This window comes from Tursiops truncatus, chromosome 1 (genome assembly GCF_011762595.2).
Source record: "Tursiops truncatus isolate mTurTru1 chromosome 1, mTurTru1.mat.Y, whole genome shotgun sequence".
NCBI lineage: Eukaryota > Metazoa > Chordata > Mammalia > Artiodactyla > Delphinidae > Tursiops > Tursiops truncatus.
This window is the reverse complement of record NC_047034.1, coordinates 72,179,100-72,193,952: the sequence shown is the minus strand read 5'-3', so window position 1 is coordinate 72,193,952 and position 14,853 is coordinate 72,179,100. Positions and strand designations below refer to the sequence as shown.

General features: G+C 57.8%; 2 protein-coding genes across 4 annotated transcripts; one reads left to right on the top strand and one right to left on the bottom strand.

Annotated features, from left to right (window-relative positions):
- Positions 1-1,192: 1,192 nt before the first annotated feature.
- On the bottom strand, positions 1,193-3,814 carry KRTCAP2 (keratinocyte associated protein 2). The gene is given in 6 exon segments (XM_033857676.2): positions 1,193-1,345; positions 1,585-1,651; positions 3,039-3,102; positions 3,240-3,394; positions 3,720-3,763; positions 3,765-3,814. Coding segments are annotated over 6 exon segments (486 nt in total). The 5' UTR covers positions 3,800-3,814; the 3' UTR covers positions 1,193-1,224.
- A 592-nt stretch (positions 3,815-4,406) lies between these two features.
- On the top strand, positions 4,407-14,100 carry TRIM46 (tripartite motif containing 46). 3 transcript variants are annotated; one of them, XM_033857663.2, is made up of 10 exons: positions 4,417-4,570; positions 5,958-6,219; positions 6,461-6,804; positions 7,475-7,618; positions 7,739-7,834; positions 8,528-8,781; positions 9,040-9,161; positions 10,158-10,460; positions 11,281-11,578; positions 12,968-14,100. In XM_033857663.2, exons 1-10 carry the CDS (start codon positions 4,508-4,510, stop codon positions 13,359-13,361), a joined length of 2,280 nt encoding a protein of 759 aa, XP_033713554.1. In that variant the 5' UTR covers positions 4,417-4,507; the 3' UTR covers positions 13,362-14,100. The 3 variants fall into 3 exon arrangements, with proteins under 3 accessions (XP_073662830.1, XP_033713554.1, XP_073662827.1); XM_073806726.1 differs by lacking the exon at positions 4,417-4,570 and adding an exon at positions 4,706-5,188; XM_073806729.1 differs by lacking the exon at positions 11,281-11,578 and having other exon boundaries at positions 4,407-4,570; positions 12,968-13,190.
- Positions 14,101-14,853: the final 753 nt, after the last annotated feature.

Sequence of the window (14,853 nt, the reverse complement as noted above, 5' to 3'; positions counted from 1 at the left end):
TCCCAGCCCTCAGGGCCAACAGGCAGGGGAGTAGTGCGAGTCTCCTGGAGGAAGATGTGAGCTCGTGGCGCCCTCTGCAGGCAATGTGGGTAAACTGCATAGCTCTCCCTCAGCCTAGGCATACAGAAGAAAGGGTCCGGGAGGGAGTCCGGCTACAAATGGGGGTTTCAGGGCGGGGGCCTCTAATTCTTGACCAGAACTCCTTTGACTCACTTCTTCATCTTCACTGGGTCTCATTCCCAAACTCAGCCACATCCCATGTACAGGATTTTCTGTTCTAGGAGGACAGGTTCTTTCATTCAACCAACCCACCAGTCCTCACTGCCCATTATCAGGCACTGTGGAGAATACAAAGCTGACCAAGGCACGGTAAGCACCCTAAAGCCCACACCACCCAGCAAGAGGGACGGTGCCTAGGTGCCCCAAAGGACAGACACTCTGGACAGAGAGGCACTCCTCATGGCAGAGCATGGACAGAGCAGGACCTGAGAAGTCACATCCCTCACTTCCATTAAGGCTGGCTCCAAGGTTGGTGGCCTTGTTCCTATCGTTTTATGTATTCAACACTTTGCTAAAACTTAGGAAGTTTCTTAATTCCTTGGCTATGAGACAGAGGAGAAAAAATGAAGGCACAGACCAAAGAGGATAGGGACAGTGATCAACCTGGGAGTCTTTCTAAACACGGGCAGACATCCATGCTGAAGAACAGATGGGTCCAGGAGGGCAACATCAGTAGGGAATTCCCACCTGCAGACCTGGAGCAGAAGGGGCAGGGGGCTCATTTGCTCAGGGTGGGGAGCTAGAGTAACGAAGCCCTCACAGGTTAAATGGAACTCCATGGGGAGGTGCAGGGGTGAGGGGCCTTTCCCTCCCTTACTCCTCTGTTCCAAGATCTATTCCAGTTCCGAGGGGCAGGCATTCCTGCACTGCAGTCTTTACCCCTTTTCCCAAAGGGCAAGACTGCCGCCCATTCACGCACTTTTCTTCCGTGAGACTCTCACACAAGTATATGCCACTCCAGTGCCTGGCACTGATGGCACTCAATAAATATTTGGTAAAAATGAACCTTGGAGGAAGGAAACCCCACCATCCTCAAGGTCTGAAAACAGCAAGTACCCATCTGCCCCAACATTCTGCACACCCATGCAGCGATGGGCAGGAGAGGCCCACAGCATATCACAGCTTACAGAGCTACAAAGAATCAACTTTATTAAACATTTAGGGTCAGTTTCTCTTTTTGCCCTTGCCCGTCACCTTGGCTGGTGTGAGGACTGGAGCTGTTGCCTGGTACAGAGTGGAAGAGATCTTGTTGATGTAGTACAGACCAACCATGGAGAAGATGAAGCTACAGGGTGAAAGAGAAAGGTCATGGTATCAGTGGGCATGCTGCCAGCCTGGTGCCTCCTAGAGCAGACAGATACCAGCATGAGGGAAAGAATCCAGGATCAGGTTTAGGAAAATGGGGAAGGGGACAGAGGAAGAACAGAGTGGGAGGGACGTATGGGGAAGTCTGGAACCATCACAGGAGGATCGGGTGCCAAAGGACAGGATGCTACACCACTTACTCAGCTGTCAGGCACTTACCAGGTGGTGACACAGACTCGGTGGATGAGGCCAGATGCAAAGAGAGCCAACAGGAGGCAGAGGAGAACTGGGGAAGCAAGAGGGGACAAGGAGGGTGGTCAGAATGGAAACACCAGGCATTCATATGTGGAGTCTAGAAGAAATCTGGGGCCCTCTGAATCCTGGGGGAACTGCTTCGAGGGGAAGGGCATGACAACAGCAGGAGGACCTCAGATGGCCTTACTGACGCCCAGGACACGGAGGTAGGAGATGCATGCTCATTACCAGCTCTGCCCCAAATATCACTTAACTTCTCTATCCTGGATTCCCTCCAATAAAAAGGAAAAGGAAAGGTGACAGCAGAATCTGAAGGGCAAGGCTTGCTCCCATTTGAGGAAGAGAGTCAAGGCCTTCGCAACAGAAGCCAGACAATGGGGATCAATTCATTAACCTGGCTGGCTAGTTATGGAAGTCGAGGGCCTCAGTTCCTGGACATAAGTTGGAGAGCAGAGTGTCTGGGTACACACACCCATGGGGACAGAAAAGGGTCTCAAGACATCTAGAGTAGGACTAGAGAGAAGGTGGGAGGGCAGATAGCAAGGGCAATCCCACCTGCCCAGCTGGGGAGGGCAGGGCAGCTGAAGAGGGCCTAATAGCTTGCCCCACTACAAAGGTTTCTTTCAGAAGCAAATGAAGACAATACACTTAGAAATAAAATCTAACAAAGAGAAGTTCTGAAGCTGCTGTACGAAAGGACCTCCGGAAGCCTAGGTGGAAAGAGCAAAACATAAGGGGGACAAAGAAACGAGGGCCACAGTGACAGGTCTTTGTTCTACCAGGTGAAGGCGTCACAAGAGGTGGCGTCTGCTGTCCATTTGGGGCATGTGGCATCCCTTAGGTGATCTGGCCTGGACGCCTAATTGGCTTTCTGAACTTAATTCTCCATAAATAACTGAATCATCAATTCTTGATTAGAACCGTTTCAAAAGGAAAACAATCTGACAGTGACTCTAATTTGGTCAGGATTCCTGCTGACACAGAAAGCTGGTGTATCTAACACTTAGGCTCTTCACAATCATCTCAAACAGAATTCACTAATATTGGGTCAATTTCACCTCGGAACCCCTCAACTGATTTGGCCCTTCTTCTTCTTTTTCTGGTGGAAACAAAGAACATCCCTTCTTGGATGTATTCATTACAGGCCCAAACCTGCCTGTTCCCCTCAAACCTTCCCTGGGAACTGGCCAGGAAGTAACCTGAGTTTCTTGCTTTCAGAGGCCCTCTCTTCCAGCTCCAGTTCCGCGAGCTAGATAAAGTGCCGCTTCCAAAAACCATCATCTGTCTCCAGACAGTCTTAATACACATATTTTTTCCTCCTAAAAAACCTTTACTGATTAAGCACCTGGAAATTCAGTACCGTGTTGGGGGAGGTTACTGGAGAGAGTTCAAATACTCAACCCCCAATTTTCACTTACTCTCGGGGAAGATCTTTGCTTGGAATCCTTTGCCAAAGACAAGATTCTCCAGATTATTGAAGGCCTGGGTTGAGGGAGTTAAGGAGTAGGACGTGCAATGGGGGCAGAGATGTTTGGCTAATGGGAAGGGTACAAGCCTGAGTGGCCCACCACCCTTCCTACCCTCAAACACCTCTGCCCGCTCCCCCGCAAAACGGATACAGTGAGAGAGAAGACGAAAAGGCCGGAACCAAGCAGGCCGCCCTGGATGGTGAGCCACTCGGTGGAGGCCAGCTGGCGGCTGTACATCTGCATCCCGGCGAAGAGCAGCAGGGACAGGAGGGAGGAGAGCGCCAGCGAGGTGCCTGTACCCACCACTGGAGTGGAGGAGACACGCAGAGTCAGGCCCAGCCCTCCCTCCAGGAGCCGCAGGCAGATTCGGCAGGTCCGGGAACTCGAGGGCCCAACCACCTGCAAGCACTCCCGGGACTGCAGCCACCCTCCCCAACTCCCCACACCCCGTGGCAACCCCCAAGAATTCCTCAGTCCCGGACGCCCCGAACTCTCCAGCCCCGTGGGAAATGCCCGTCGTCTGGAACCCAGGACACGTCAGTTCTGCGGGGAGAGGACCGCGAAAGCTGACCCGCCCAAATCCGACCCCCTACTAGTCCGCCCGGTGGGGGACCCCGCTGGTCCTGTTACCCATCATGCCCTGCCCTCGGGTCCAATCCGCGCCTCTGTACAAGAGGAGAGCCGAACCGGGCACGGTTGGCTGTGCGCATGCGTCAGCCCCCGACGTGGACTTGCTTCTCCCCCACGTCTTCCTCTTTCTCCCTCTCGGCGCCTGAATGCAGCGCCCTCTTCCTGAAGGGAGGAAATATTGCGTCCAAGAGCGTCCTTGGCCACCACCCTCGTCCCCCGCCCTTCCCCGCACCCAGAGCATCTGCTGCCTCTCAGTGCAAGCTGCACTTAACTCTTCAAGTCACTGTGCCCATGGACTATAGCCTCTAGCCCACTTCTGTCTTCTTTGTCAGTTATGTCAGCTTTAGTGCCTGTTCCTCAAGACCACCTGCCCCATGATCATTGCCTTGATATCTCCCCTGGACTCTTGCCCAAACCAAAATCTAGTCCTTGCATGCTGGAGCCCATCTTTCTCTGAAACTATCCTTCTGCTTTATGTAAGATTAGAAGCCAATGAAGAATTCGAACATAAGAAATGGCTCCCCCTCAAATACGATTCCATGTTACCCAGCCAACCCCACCCCACCCCCCACCCCACCCCGACCCGACAGCCTTCTGAGAACCACGTGGGAAAAACTATTTCCCACCTCCTACCTCGACCAGCGCCGCTCGAGGCTGGTCCCTCGAGCATGCGCAGTGACATCTCACCCCACCCCTCCCCACATCCCCACCGGGCTCCTGCATTAAGCTCGGGGTTCGCAGCCGCAGCCGGGATCGGGCACACGGGGGCGGGCGGGCATGGTAGGGCCATGGCTGAGGGTGAGGATATGCAGGCCTTCACTTCCATCATGGATGCACTGGTCCGCATCAGTGTGAGTTAAGGTGGGGTCGAGGGGAAGGGGAGGGGGAGAATAGGGGTCCCGGGCAAGCCGGGACCTCGAACAGGTGGGGGTCCCGCAAGATGCTGGGATGTAGACAGGGGGCGGGTGATGGCAGAAAGGACTGGGAGGGTCGGGATGCAGGTATGAGAGGGTAATCCCGGGGGCAGCCGGGAGGTGAATGCCGTGAAGGCGTCCATCCGCTGGGGTGTGAGGAACATGTAGCTACCCGGACGCAGCGGGTGGCTTGGGGTAGCCTCCAGCCGTGCACCGGGGCTGGGGCTGCAGGGCAACGGGGCTATGCTATGAGGAGGGGGCGTGAGTGAGCTTGGATATATTCCAAGAAAACTGAGGACAGGTGGGGGGGCGAGGAAAGGGCCGCCCCACGGTGCAGTTCCCAATTTGAGCCCCTCCGCAAGACCCCACCCCACTGCACCCCCACTCAGGGCTGCCTCTGAGCCTTCGGTTGTCATGGCAACCCGGGCCCGGCTCTCCCAGGGGCGGTGCCAGCTTTGCTCCCCCCAACCACTTCCTTCCCCCTCCCTCCGTGTCCCTCCCTCCTTTGTGTCAGCTGCGCCCCTGACCGGGATGGCTGCGAAGAGAGGGACCAAGGTGAGGTGTGGGGGTGGGGCATAGCTTGAGGACCCCCGCCACCAAAAAAGGGAGGGGTACTTCCGGTGGGGAGGGGGCAAGTAGGCGGGGCGCTCCTTTCCCCCTTGCTTGGGGAGGGGGTTGCGGCAGGCCGGGTTACGCCGGGGAAGGGAGCTGGAGGGCCGGATGGTGGGGGGCAAAAGGGAATGGGTTAGGAGGAGCCGGATGGGTTAGTGATGGGGAATGGAGCCGAGGGCGGCTGCAGGCTGGAGCCGCGGCAGGAGGACAGACTGGGTGAGCAGGAGGATGGAGAGAGCCTGGCTTTAGGGAGGAGTCACGCGGGGGAGGGGGGGCAGGGGAGTGCCAGAGAAGCGGGCGGGGGTCCGCACCGAGCTGCTGAATGGGCTGTATCCTTGAGAGATGTGCCTGGGGCCGGTGGCCCGGATATGGGCGGATAGGGGCAAACGCCAGGTGAGAGGGGCTGCAGGTCCGGCTGGGACTGGGACAGTGAAGGAGGTGGGGCTTGAGGCTGGGGTGACCCGAGCTCCAACCGTCCCTCCTCCTCAGGTCTGTAGCTCTGCAGGAGTGAAACAGAAGCAAGAGACAGGGAGCTGAGAAGGCCTGTGAACCAGGCCAAAGCTTGTGCTGGGGAAAATCCATAGCTTGTCTGGTCCCTTGTACTTGTCTTGTCCATTCCTGAGACCCTTTAGGTCTTTAAGGGGCAGTTGAGGGGCTGTTGAGATATGCCCAGGTGTCCAAGCTCTGATCCAACCTCCTGGTCCCTCCACAGACGAGCATGAAGAACATGGAGAAGGAACTGCTGTGCCCAGTGTGTCAAGAGATGTACAAGCAGCCACTGGTGCTGCCCTGTACCCACAATGTATGCCAGGCCTGTGCCCGGGAGGTGCTGGGCCAGCAGGGCTACGTAGGCCATGGTGGGGACCCCAGCTCTGAGCCCACCTCTCCTGCCTCCACCCCTTCTACCCGAAGTCCCCGCCTCTCCCGCAGAACTCTCCCCAAGCCAGACCGCTTGGACCGACTGCTTAAGTCAGGTGGGGCTGGCACCTGTGGGGTGGGGGGTGGGGATGCTGGCATGTCCATCAGGAAGATGGAAGGGGTCCATCACTGGCCAAGGGCATTTGTCTGTTTTTCAGGGGGTGGAGATACTGCCCAACCAGGCTCTAACGAGAGCTGCGCTCTGGCACAATAGAAATTAATTTTTTAATTGAAAAGACTTCCCCCACTCTGAGCCAGCTATAATTTTCACCTCCCTACTTCCCGGCCCATCCACAGGCTTTGGGACATACCCCGGGCGGAAGCGAGGTGCTCTGCACCCTCAGGTGATCATGTTTCCGTGCCCAGCCTGCCAGGGCGATGTGGAGCTGGGGGAGCGGGGCTTGGCAGGGCTGTTCCGGAACCTGACCCTGGAGCGTGTGGTGGAGCGGTACCGCCAGAGTGTGAGTGTGGGTGGCGCCATCCTGTGCCAGCTGTGCAAGCCCCCGCCACTAGAGGCCACCAAGGGCTGCACTGAGTGCCGCGCCACCTTCTGCAACGAATGCTTCAAGCTCTTCCACCCCTGGGGCACCCAGAAGGCCCAACATGAGCCCACCCTGCCCACCCTCTCCTTCCGCCCCAAGGTGAGCCAGCCCTTGCGGGGCCTGGGAAGGGAGGGGCATGGTGGTGCTTGGTGGGAGGGCGTGCCCAGCACTGTGGGCTTCCAAAAGGAGACAGCCAGGGAGTTGCCATTGCCGAGCTCCTTTTTCTGTAACAGAAGGGCACTGGACAAATCTTTGAACGTCTTTGAGCCTCCATCTCATCTGCTGAATGAGGATTATAATATCTGCCCTGCAATATCTGTGCTTGCAGGGTTGTTGAAAGGATCACTGAGATAATGTTTGTGAAGGTTACTTATACACTAAACCGGTCTGTTATGCATTCATTCATTGAACAAATATTTATCAGGCACCTGTGTGCCTGGTGCTATTCTAGGCGTTGGGGCTACAGCAGTAAACAAGATGGCCAAGGCTAATTATTAAGCACAAGGCTAAGATTACCATCATTCTTGTTATTACCACACATTTCCGTGAGGTAAATGAAGGGAGAAGCAAGGCTAATGCCTGGAGCTTGCAGGAAAGGCTCTCCTTGATGCCAGGGTGTACCACCAGGTGGCACCATGGAGCACCACCAGCTGAACTCCTCTCCACCCACATTGGGCCAGCAGAGGGAGGGCACCAAACTGCTCTGTGGTAGGTCAGCACCCTTACACACACCACTGGCTGACTGTCTCATTGCTCTTTCTGCCCCTAGGGCCTGATGTGCCCAGATCACAAAGAAGAGGTGACCCACTACTGCAAGACCTGCCAACGACTGGTATGCCAACTTTGCCGTGTGCGACGCACCCACAGCGGCCACAAGATCACACCTGTGCTCAGCGCCTACCAGGCCCTCAAGGTGAGGACCCCGCCTCACTCTGCCCCAGTGCTGACCCACACTCACACCCTCTCACACCTCCTCTGAACTGCTGGCTTCTTTGGAGCCGGGTGTGATGCCCACCTCTTTCTTCCCCCTCAGGACAAGCTGACAAAGAGCCTGACATACATCCTGGGAAACCAGGACACAGTACAGACCCAGATCTGTGAGCTGGAGGAGACCGTGAGGCACACTGAGGTGAGGGAGGGCGTGGAGGTGGGCCCTGGGCCCTGCCTGGGGGTGGGAGCAGGAAGGGGGTGTGGATGCGCACAGCCCGATCACCTGGTTGCAAGCTCAGGAAGCCCATGTAGGGTCCGTGGATATGTCGAGGTTCTGGTTAAACCAGGTCATCAGGAACAACAGTGCCCCAGGCCAGGTGGTACCCAAGGCTACAGTGGAGACAGGGTGTCTATCACCCAGGAGAGGGAGAGCAAGCCCCAGGGATGGAGCTCAGATGCCCTCAGGCTCAGCTGCCTGCTGAGGATGCTGCACAGCCCTGGACCAGGAGGGTGAGGCGATGGCTCTGATACCTTTTGCCAGATTGCTTGAATCAGCTGATATGGGGATGGGCGATAAGGATGGCACAGATGCTGGAAGATGTTAGTACAGTACAGATGGACGTTCGCATAGTCATGGCCTCTTATCTGAGGGAGTCCTTAAGGGATCAGGATTGATTATGGTGTGGGCATCCCGCAAGGTTAGCACAAATGGTCAGGCGTTGAGCCCATCTGGGTGTACAGGAGCCTTTGGAGCCATGAACCTGGCCCTATTAGAATGGGTAGGTAGGATTTCCCCAGATCCTTTGTGATCCTAGCCATGGCATGGTGCCCCAGGAGTCTAGTGCAGGTGCTGCCTTCAAGAAGAAGATAGTAAGTGTTGCTCTCTGGGCAGGTGAGTGGTCAGCAGGCCAAGGAGGAGGTGTCCCAGCTGGTGCGGGGGCTGGGGGCTGTGCTGGAGGAGAGGCGGGCATCGCTGCTTCAGGCCATTGAGGAGTGCCAGCAGGAGCGGCTGGCCCGTCTCAGCGCCCAGATCCAGGAGCACCGGAGCCTGCTGGATGGCTCAGGTCTGGTGGGCTACGCTCAGGAGGTGCTTAAGGAAACAGACCAGCCTTGCTTTGTGCAAGCAGCCAAACAGCTGCACAACAGGTACTCAGGGGCACGGCCTCCTGCGGGGTAGGGGCAGTCGTGGGTGTAGTCCATGCATAAGGCAATGTCGAGAGCACTGCCTGATGGAGAGCTGGGTCCTGAGGATTTTCACCAGGCCACACTGATAGCAGTTTGCCCGAATGGACAGGGAAGAAGGCCCCAGCAGATACCAAGGCTCTAGGGGCAGGCGAGGCAGAATCAAGGGGAGAGGTGGCTGCCCAGATGGCAGTGCCTGACCCTGGCCTGCCCCCGTCCCAGGATTGCCCGAGCTACGGAGGCCCTCCAGATGTTCCGGCCAGCTGCCAGCTCCTCCTTCCGCCATTGCCAGCTGGACGTGGGGCGTGAGATGAAGCTGCTGACAGAGCTTAACTTCCTGCGAGGTGAGGAGATGGCCAGGCCCCGTGCCCAGTTAGAGCCTTCCTCCCTTCCTCCCCAGCAGCGGGCCCGGGGGGCAACGCCCGCCGGGGAACTCCCCAGTCTCCTGCCTGGCCTGGCCAGCCGCCCTGCCCACCTAGCCCACCCCACCTAAGCACACCGTCCCACCGCGCTCAGCGCCGCTTCTCCCTCTCTTTGTTTGTAGGCTGTGGCCACCGCGGACTCTGCTCCGGAGCACCCCAGGCAAGTCAGCGGCCCTGCCCCAGGGGTCCTGCCCCCCACCAGGCCCCCTGCCCTGCCCTGCCACTCCCACACAGCCCGGCTACCCACTCATGGCTTCCTTCTCTTTCCTGCCCTGACCAGACCCCATCCCTGCCTTCCTCTCCCCTGACCAGTGCCCTCTGTCTCTCTTACGCCTTCCTTTCTTAATCCTTGCCTTTCTGACCTTTTGTCCTTCTGACCTTTGCCCTCTAGACTTTCCTTCTCTTCCCCCCGACCTTGTCCCCTGCCATCAAGCTTTTGCTTGCCCTCTGTTGTCCCCTATTTTCTGTCTTGCTGACTCTTGCCTCTATCTCCCTCCCACTCGGTTCCCTCCTTCCTGTTCAGTGCCCTCTTGCCTGGGCTTCAGTGGCCGTTGCCTGCCTTTCCCCGGGGCTCCTCTTTATTCATAGAATTAAAAGGGTCGTAGAAAGAAGGGACACCATGTGATCTCATACCCTCATTTGACAGAGGAGGAAACTGAGGCCCAGAAAGGGGACGTGACTGGCATAAGGCCAGAGCAAAGGAGTGGCAGACCGGGACTGGCCTCAGGCCTCCTGTCTCTCCTTCTCCCATGGGCTCTGCCCTGCCCATCCCTGCCCGGGGCCCAGACAGGTGTCTCCTGCAGATCCCTCTCACTCACACTCACCCCCCCGGCTCCCGCTGCTTTCCCTTTTCCTGCTCGCCCTCCATGCCAGGCCCGCGGCCAGGCCCTGACTGACCCCCGCTGTCTCTTCCAACAGTGCCCGAGGCTCCGGTCATTGACACCCAGCGCACCTTTGCCTACGACCAGATCTTCCTGTGCTGGCGGCTGCCCCCCCACTCACCACCTGCCTGGCACTACACCATTGAGTTCCGGCGCACGGATGTGCCGGCCCAGCCGGGCCCCACCCGCTGGCAGCGGCGGGAAGAGGTGAGGGGCACCAGCGCCCTGCTTGAGAACCCTGACACAGGCTCTGTGTACGTGCTGCGTGTCCGTGGCTGCAACAAGGCCGGCTACGGCGAGTACAGTGAAGATGTGCACCTGCACACGCCCCCAGCGCCCGGTGAGTGGGCACAGGGTACACTTGGGACCCAGGCACTGACAGCTGGTGCTGGGTGGGCCCCGGGGAGATGGCATAACCCAGTGCATCACTCTCACTAGCTCTGAAGCGAGACTGCCTGAGTTCAAATCCCAGCTCTGCCTCTCTTTACGCGAGTTATTCACCCTCCCTGAACTTCAAGTTCCTCTTCTGTAGGGATAGTAACAATACTTATCTCATAAGGTTGTTGTGAGAATTAAGTGAGATGATAACGTGTAAGGGCTTAGCTGAGTTTTTGGCTCATGGTAAGGGCTCAATAAATGTTGGTAATGTGACTCTCCAGAAAATAGTGGGGACTCCGGGGTGTAGGCATGATAGAGAAGCATCGCCACCCAAGTAGGGGGCAGAAGAGTTAGGGGTTAAGTGTAAGAGCCAGGTAAGAGCACCAGAGTGCGGGCTGGAAAGTGCAGGTGGATGGTGGTGGGATGTCACCAGGTGGAATGGACAGCAGTGGGGACCCTCCATGGCGCAGCCATGGGAAAGGGGTGGGAGGCAGCATAGCGAGTCAGCTGGGTCTGGGAGACTGATTTCTGTGCCCACTAATCATCACTAAAACTCTTCCTGTGGTCCCATGCCCACTTGGGATGGGATGCCCCTTCTTTTTTCCTATGCTCCCCATTCCAGTTCTCCAGGCCCTGTTCCCCAGAGCCCCCTGCCCATCCCTTGGCAACTCGTTCCATGTTCTGAAATCTCCCAGTGTCTTGTGCTAACACCTCAAGGTCCCCCCAGTGCCAGTGTTTGTCCCTGAAGTCCTTCCTTCTGTCTCAACCCTCCCCAACTCCAGTCCTGCACTTCTTCCTCGACGGCCGCTGGGGCACAAGCCGAGAGCGGCTGGCCATCAGCAAGGACCAGCGAGCGGTGCGGAGTGTTCCAGGGCTGCCCCTGCTGCTGGCTGCTGAGCGGCTACTGACGGGCTGCCACCTGAGCGTGGATGTGGTCCTGGGCGATGTGGCTGTGACCCAGGGCCGCAGCTACTGGGCCTGCGCCGTAGACCCAGCCTCCTACTTGGTGAAGGTGGGCGTCGGGCTGGAGAGCAAGCTTCAGGAAAGCTTCCAGGGTGCCCCCGATGTGATCAGCCCCAGGTCAGGCCTCTCTGGAAGGGATGGGGGTTTGGGGACCTGGGTGGGGGAGCTGGGGACGGGCCGGGGGTGTGCAAAGGGAGGACACACTTGCTGGGATGGAGCTGGGTGGAGATTAGGAGGAAGTAATAAGAGCCAGGCTGTGGGGGTGGCTGTGGTCTGGAGAAATGTGGGCTCAGTGAAAGAGCTTTGTGGACTGATATTCGGAGTGGCTGGGGAAAGGGACAATAAAGGGAGCCATCTCTACTTCCCTCCATCTGTCACTCAGGCTAAAACACCATCTCTCCAAGTCTCCGTGTCCTTTCTCCCTAACACCCCATTTCCAACATCCTTTCTCCACAAAGCCTTTTCCCTCCAGTACCTCCTTCACCCACATCTTTTCTCAACATCCTAAAATTCTTCCCTTCAACTTTCCATCTCCATATCGTCTCATCCACAACATCCTGTTTAACACCCACCCACACATACTTTTCTCCCTGACCCCTTCCTCCCCAGCACTCTATCCCCCAGTACCCCATTTCTTTAAAATGCCTTCTTTTCGACACCAATTCCCTCTTAACCCTATGGTCCCCAAAACCCTGCATTCCTCTAACATCCTTCATCTAAGGCACCGATCCGCCCTCATCTCTCTCCCAACATCCACCTTCCCAGCTTCCTTTCTCTGCTCTCCCCCTCTCCCCAGTACCTTAGTCACTAACCCTTCATCCTTCCAAGATTCTCTAACCCTCAAAATGCTCTCTCGGCATGACATCCCAGCACCATTTCCTCACCACCTTCCTGTGTTGGAAGCTCTGCATTTCTTCAATGTGCTTTAGCAATACCCTGTCTTTCTTCTCCTCCCCCCACCTCTCTGACCAATGTGCTTTCCTTTCAACACCCCTTTCCTACCAAACCAAACCCCCAGCCCTATATTCTAACCCCTGTCTCTTCAACATGTTTTCTTCTCAATGCCCAGAATCAATCCTTTTTTTTCTATTTATTTTTTCATTTTTTTCATTTTTGGCTGCGTTGGGTCTTCACTGCTGCGTGGGCTTTCTCTAGTTGCGTCGAGCTGGGGGCTACTCTTCGTTGCGGTGCGCGGGCCTTCTCACTGCGGTGGCTTCTGTTGTTGCGGAGCACGGGATCTAGGCGGCGCGGGCTTCAGTAGTTGTGGCGCACGGGCTTAGTTGCTCCACGGCATGTGGGATCCTCCCAGACCAGGGCTCAAACCCGTGTCCCCTGCATTGGCAGGCAGATCCTTAACCACTGTGCCACCAAGGAAGCACCCCAGATGAATCCTTTGAACCACTTGCTCCCCAACATTCCATCCTTCCAACATCTCAGCCCTCTGGTACCCCCTCCCCCACACACTCCACCCCCCAACGTCCTCCTACCCAACGCCCACCCCTGCAGGTACGACCCGGACAGTGGGCATGACAGCGGTGCCGAGGATGCCACAGTGGAGGCGTCGCCACCCTTCGCTTTCCTAACCATTGGCATGGGCAAGATCCTGCTGGGGGCTGGGGCCAGCTCAAATGCAGGGCTGACAGGGAGGGATGGCCCGGCGGCCAGCTGCACAGTGCCCCTGCCGCCCCGCCTGGGCATCTGCCTGGACTACGAGCGGGGTCGGGTTTCCTTCCTGGATGCTGTGTCCTTCCGAGGGCTCCTGGAGTGCCCCCTGGACTGCTCGGGACCTGTGTGCCCTGCCTTTTGTTTTATTGGGGGTGGTGCAGTACAGCTACAGGAGCCCGTGGGCACTAAGCCCGAGAGGAAGGTCACCATTGGGGGCTTTGCCAAGCTGGACTGACCCTTCCGGGCCTCTCCTGGGCCCTGGCCTTCCAAGCCTCCTGAAGCTGGGTTATTCCTCCCGAAGCTTCTCCCTCAAACTCTTCCTGCCATGTGGTCCTGTCCCTTCCCCTATGTCTGTGTCTTCCCAGGGCCTTCTCTTGACCAAGGGACTCTTCTCTGCTCGCCTCTCTGGATGTCCCCCATTCTCTCCACTGCCTGTTAATCCAGGCTCCCACTCCCATGTCTGCCCCGTGACCTGCCCTTGGCATCTTACCCGAGTCATGGAGACAGCCCCTTCCCCATCCCTGCCCTGTGCTCCTCCCCAGGCTGATTGGGAGGGAAGGCACCTGGAACACTGGGCATGCTCCCCAGCTCTGCCCTCTGCCCTGCCAAGCTCCCTGACTCATCCATGCTGAACTACAGCTTTGGGGCGTGCAGGCTTTTTGGCTGGACACTGCCCAGGCACTCCCTGGTGAGGGGAAAGGGACCCTATCATCCTGCTTTATTTATTTGGGTCCCTGTACCCCCAGCCGCATGCCTCTTAACTCCCTCTTGCATGCTTTACCTGTCCTGCACCCACGCCAACGTGCCAAGTCTCCCTTGGGGAGCCAGCTGAGGTTGAGTGTCCCCATTGGGTTGGGCCTGGCAAGGCCTCTGGTGCCCGCTGTTGCCTCCCCCTGCGGTGAGCACTGCTAGGCCTATGTCAAGCAACAGCTGTTATTTTCATGGTTTATAAACAATAAACTGTGATGCCAGGCCTTCCTGTGATGTCTTTGCCTTCCCTGAGCCCATTCCTCTTAGTTTCTGTGTTGGACGTGGCAGGCGGGGCGGGGCGTGGGGGGGGGGGAATCGAGGGTTCCCTGCTATAACTCAGAGCAGGGGTGCACGGTGGACCTGGCGCATGAGGGAAGGAGGTCCCCAAGCCCGTCGCTTCCCCGCCTTCTGCCACACCTGTACCCAGCCCAGGCCCGAGCCAATCGTGGCCGCCAGGGGGCGCCTCGCTCCGGTGGCTGTTTGCGTCAGCACCGCGACGGGGCGTCCGGGCGGCGGCGCCAGGCTCTGTGGGAATGCGATTGAGGGGGCGGGCCCCGTACCTGGGCCCAAAGGGATCGGGGAACCAGAACGACTTCCCCATTCCCGGGGTGCTGGGTAGCCAACCCCAGAGCCAGAGACGGGCGGGGCGGCCAGGGAGGGGCCCGGGTCCGGTGCCAGTCCCCGGATATTACATGGAGCTTTATCGTGGCCCTGTTGACTCTGCAGCTGTTATCGCCGCCCGAGGACTTACTTCACACCCGGACAGCTAAGAATAGAGCCGCCTGGGGGCACCGCGCCCAGGGGAGAGGAGGGCGCGGGAGTGAAAACCAGGCCCGAGGAAAAGGGAGAGCCACTGGCGGGCGTGCGGGCGGAGCCGGGTCACGCTGGCCGATGGAGCCGCTGGGTTTCGTTTCCTCCTTCCTCTTGCGCCGCCAACCATGCAGGAGAGGTGACAGGTGACTCGAGTTCTTCCACCA

What these genes read in the sequence shown, in the direction of transcription:
- TRIM46 (XM_073806726.1), top strand. Translation starts at nt 5,048, where the DNA reads ATGGCAACCCGGGCCCGGCTCTCCCAGGGGCGGTGCCAGCTTTGCTCC. An exon ending in GGACCGACTGCTTAAGTCAG is followed by an intron (nt 6,220 to 6,460) that starts GTGGGGCTGGCA and finishes GCCCATCCACAG; the next exon opens with GCTTTGGGACATACCCCGGG. An exon ending in CCCGATGTGATCAGCCCCAG is followed by an intron (nt 11,579 to 12,967) that starts GTCAGGCCTCTC and finishes CCACCCCTGCAG; the next exon opens with GTACGACCCGGACAGTGGGC.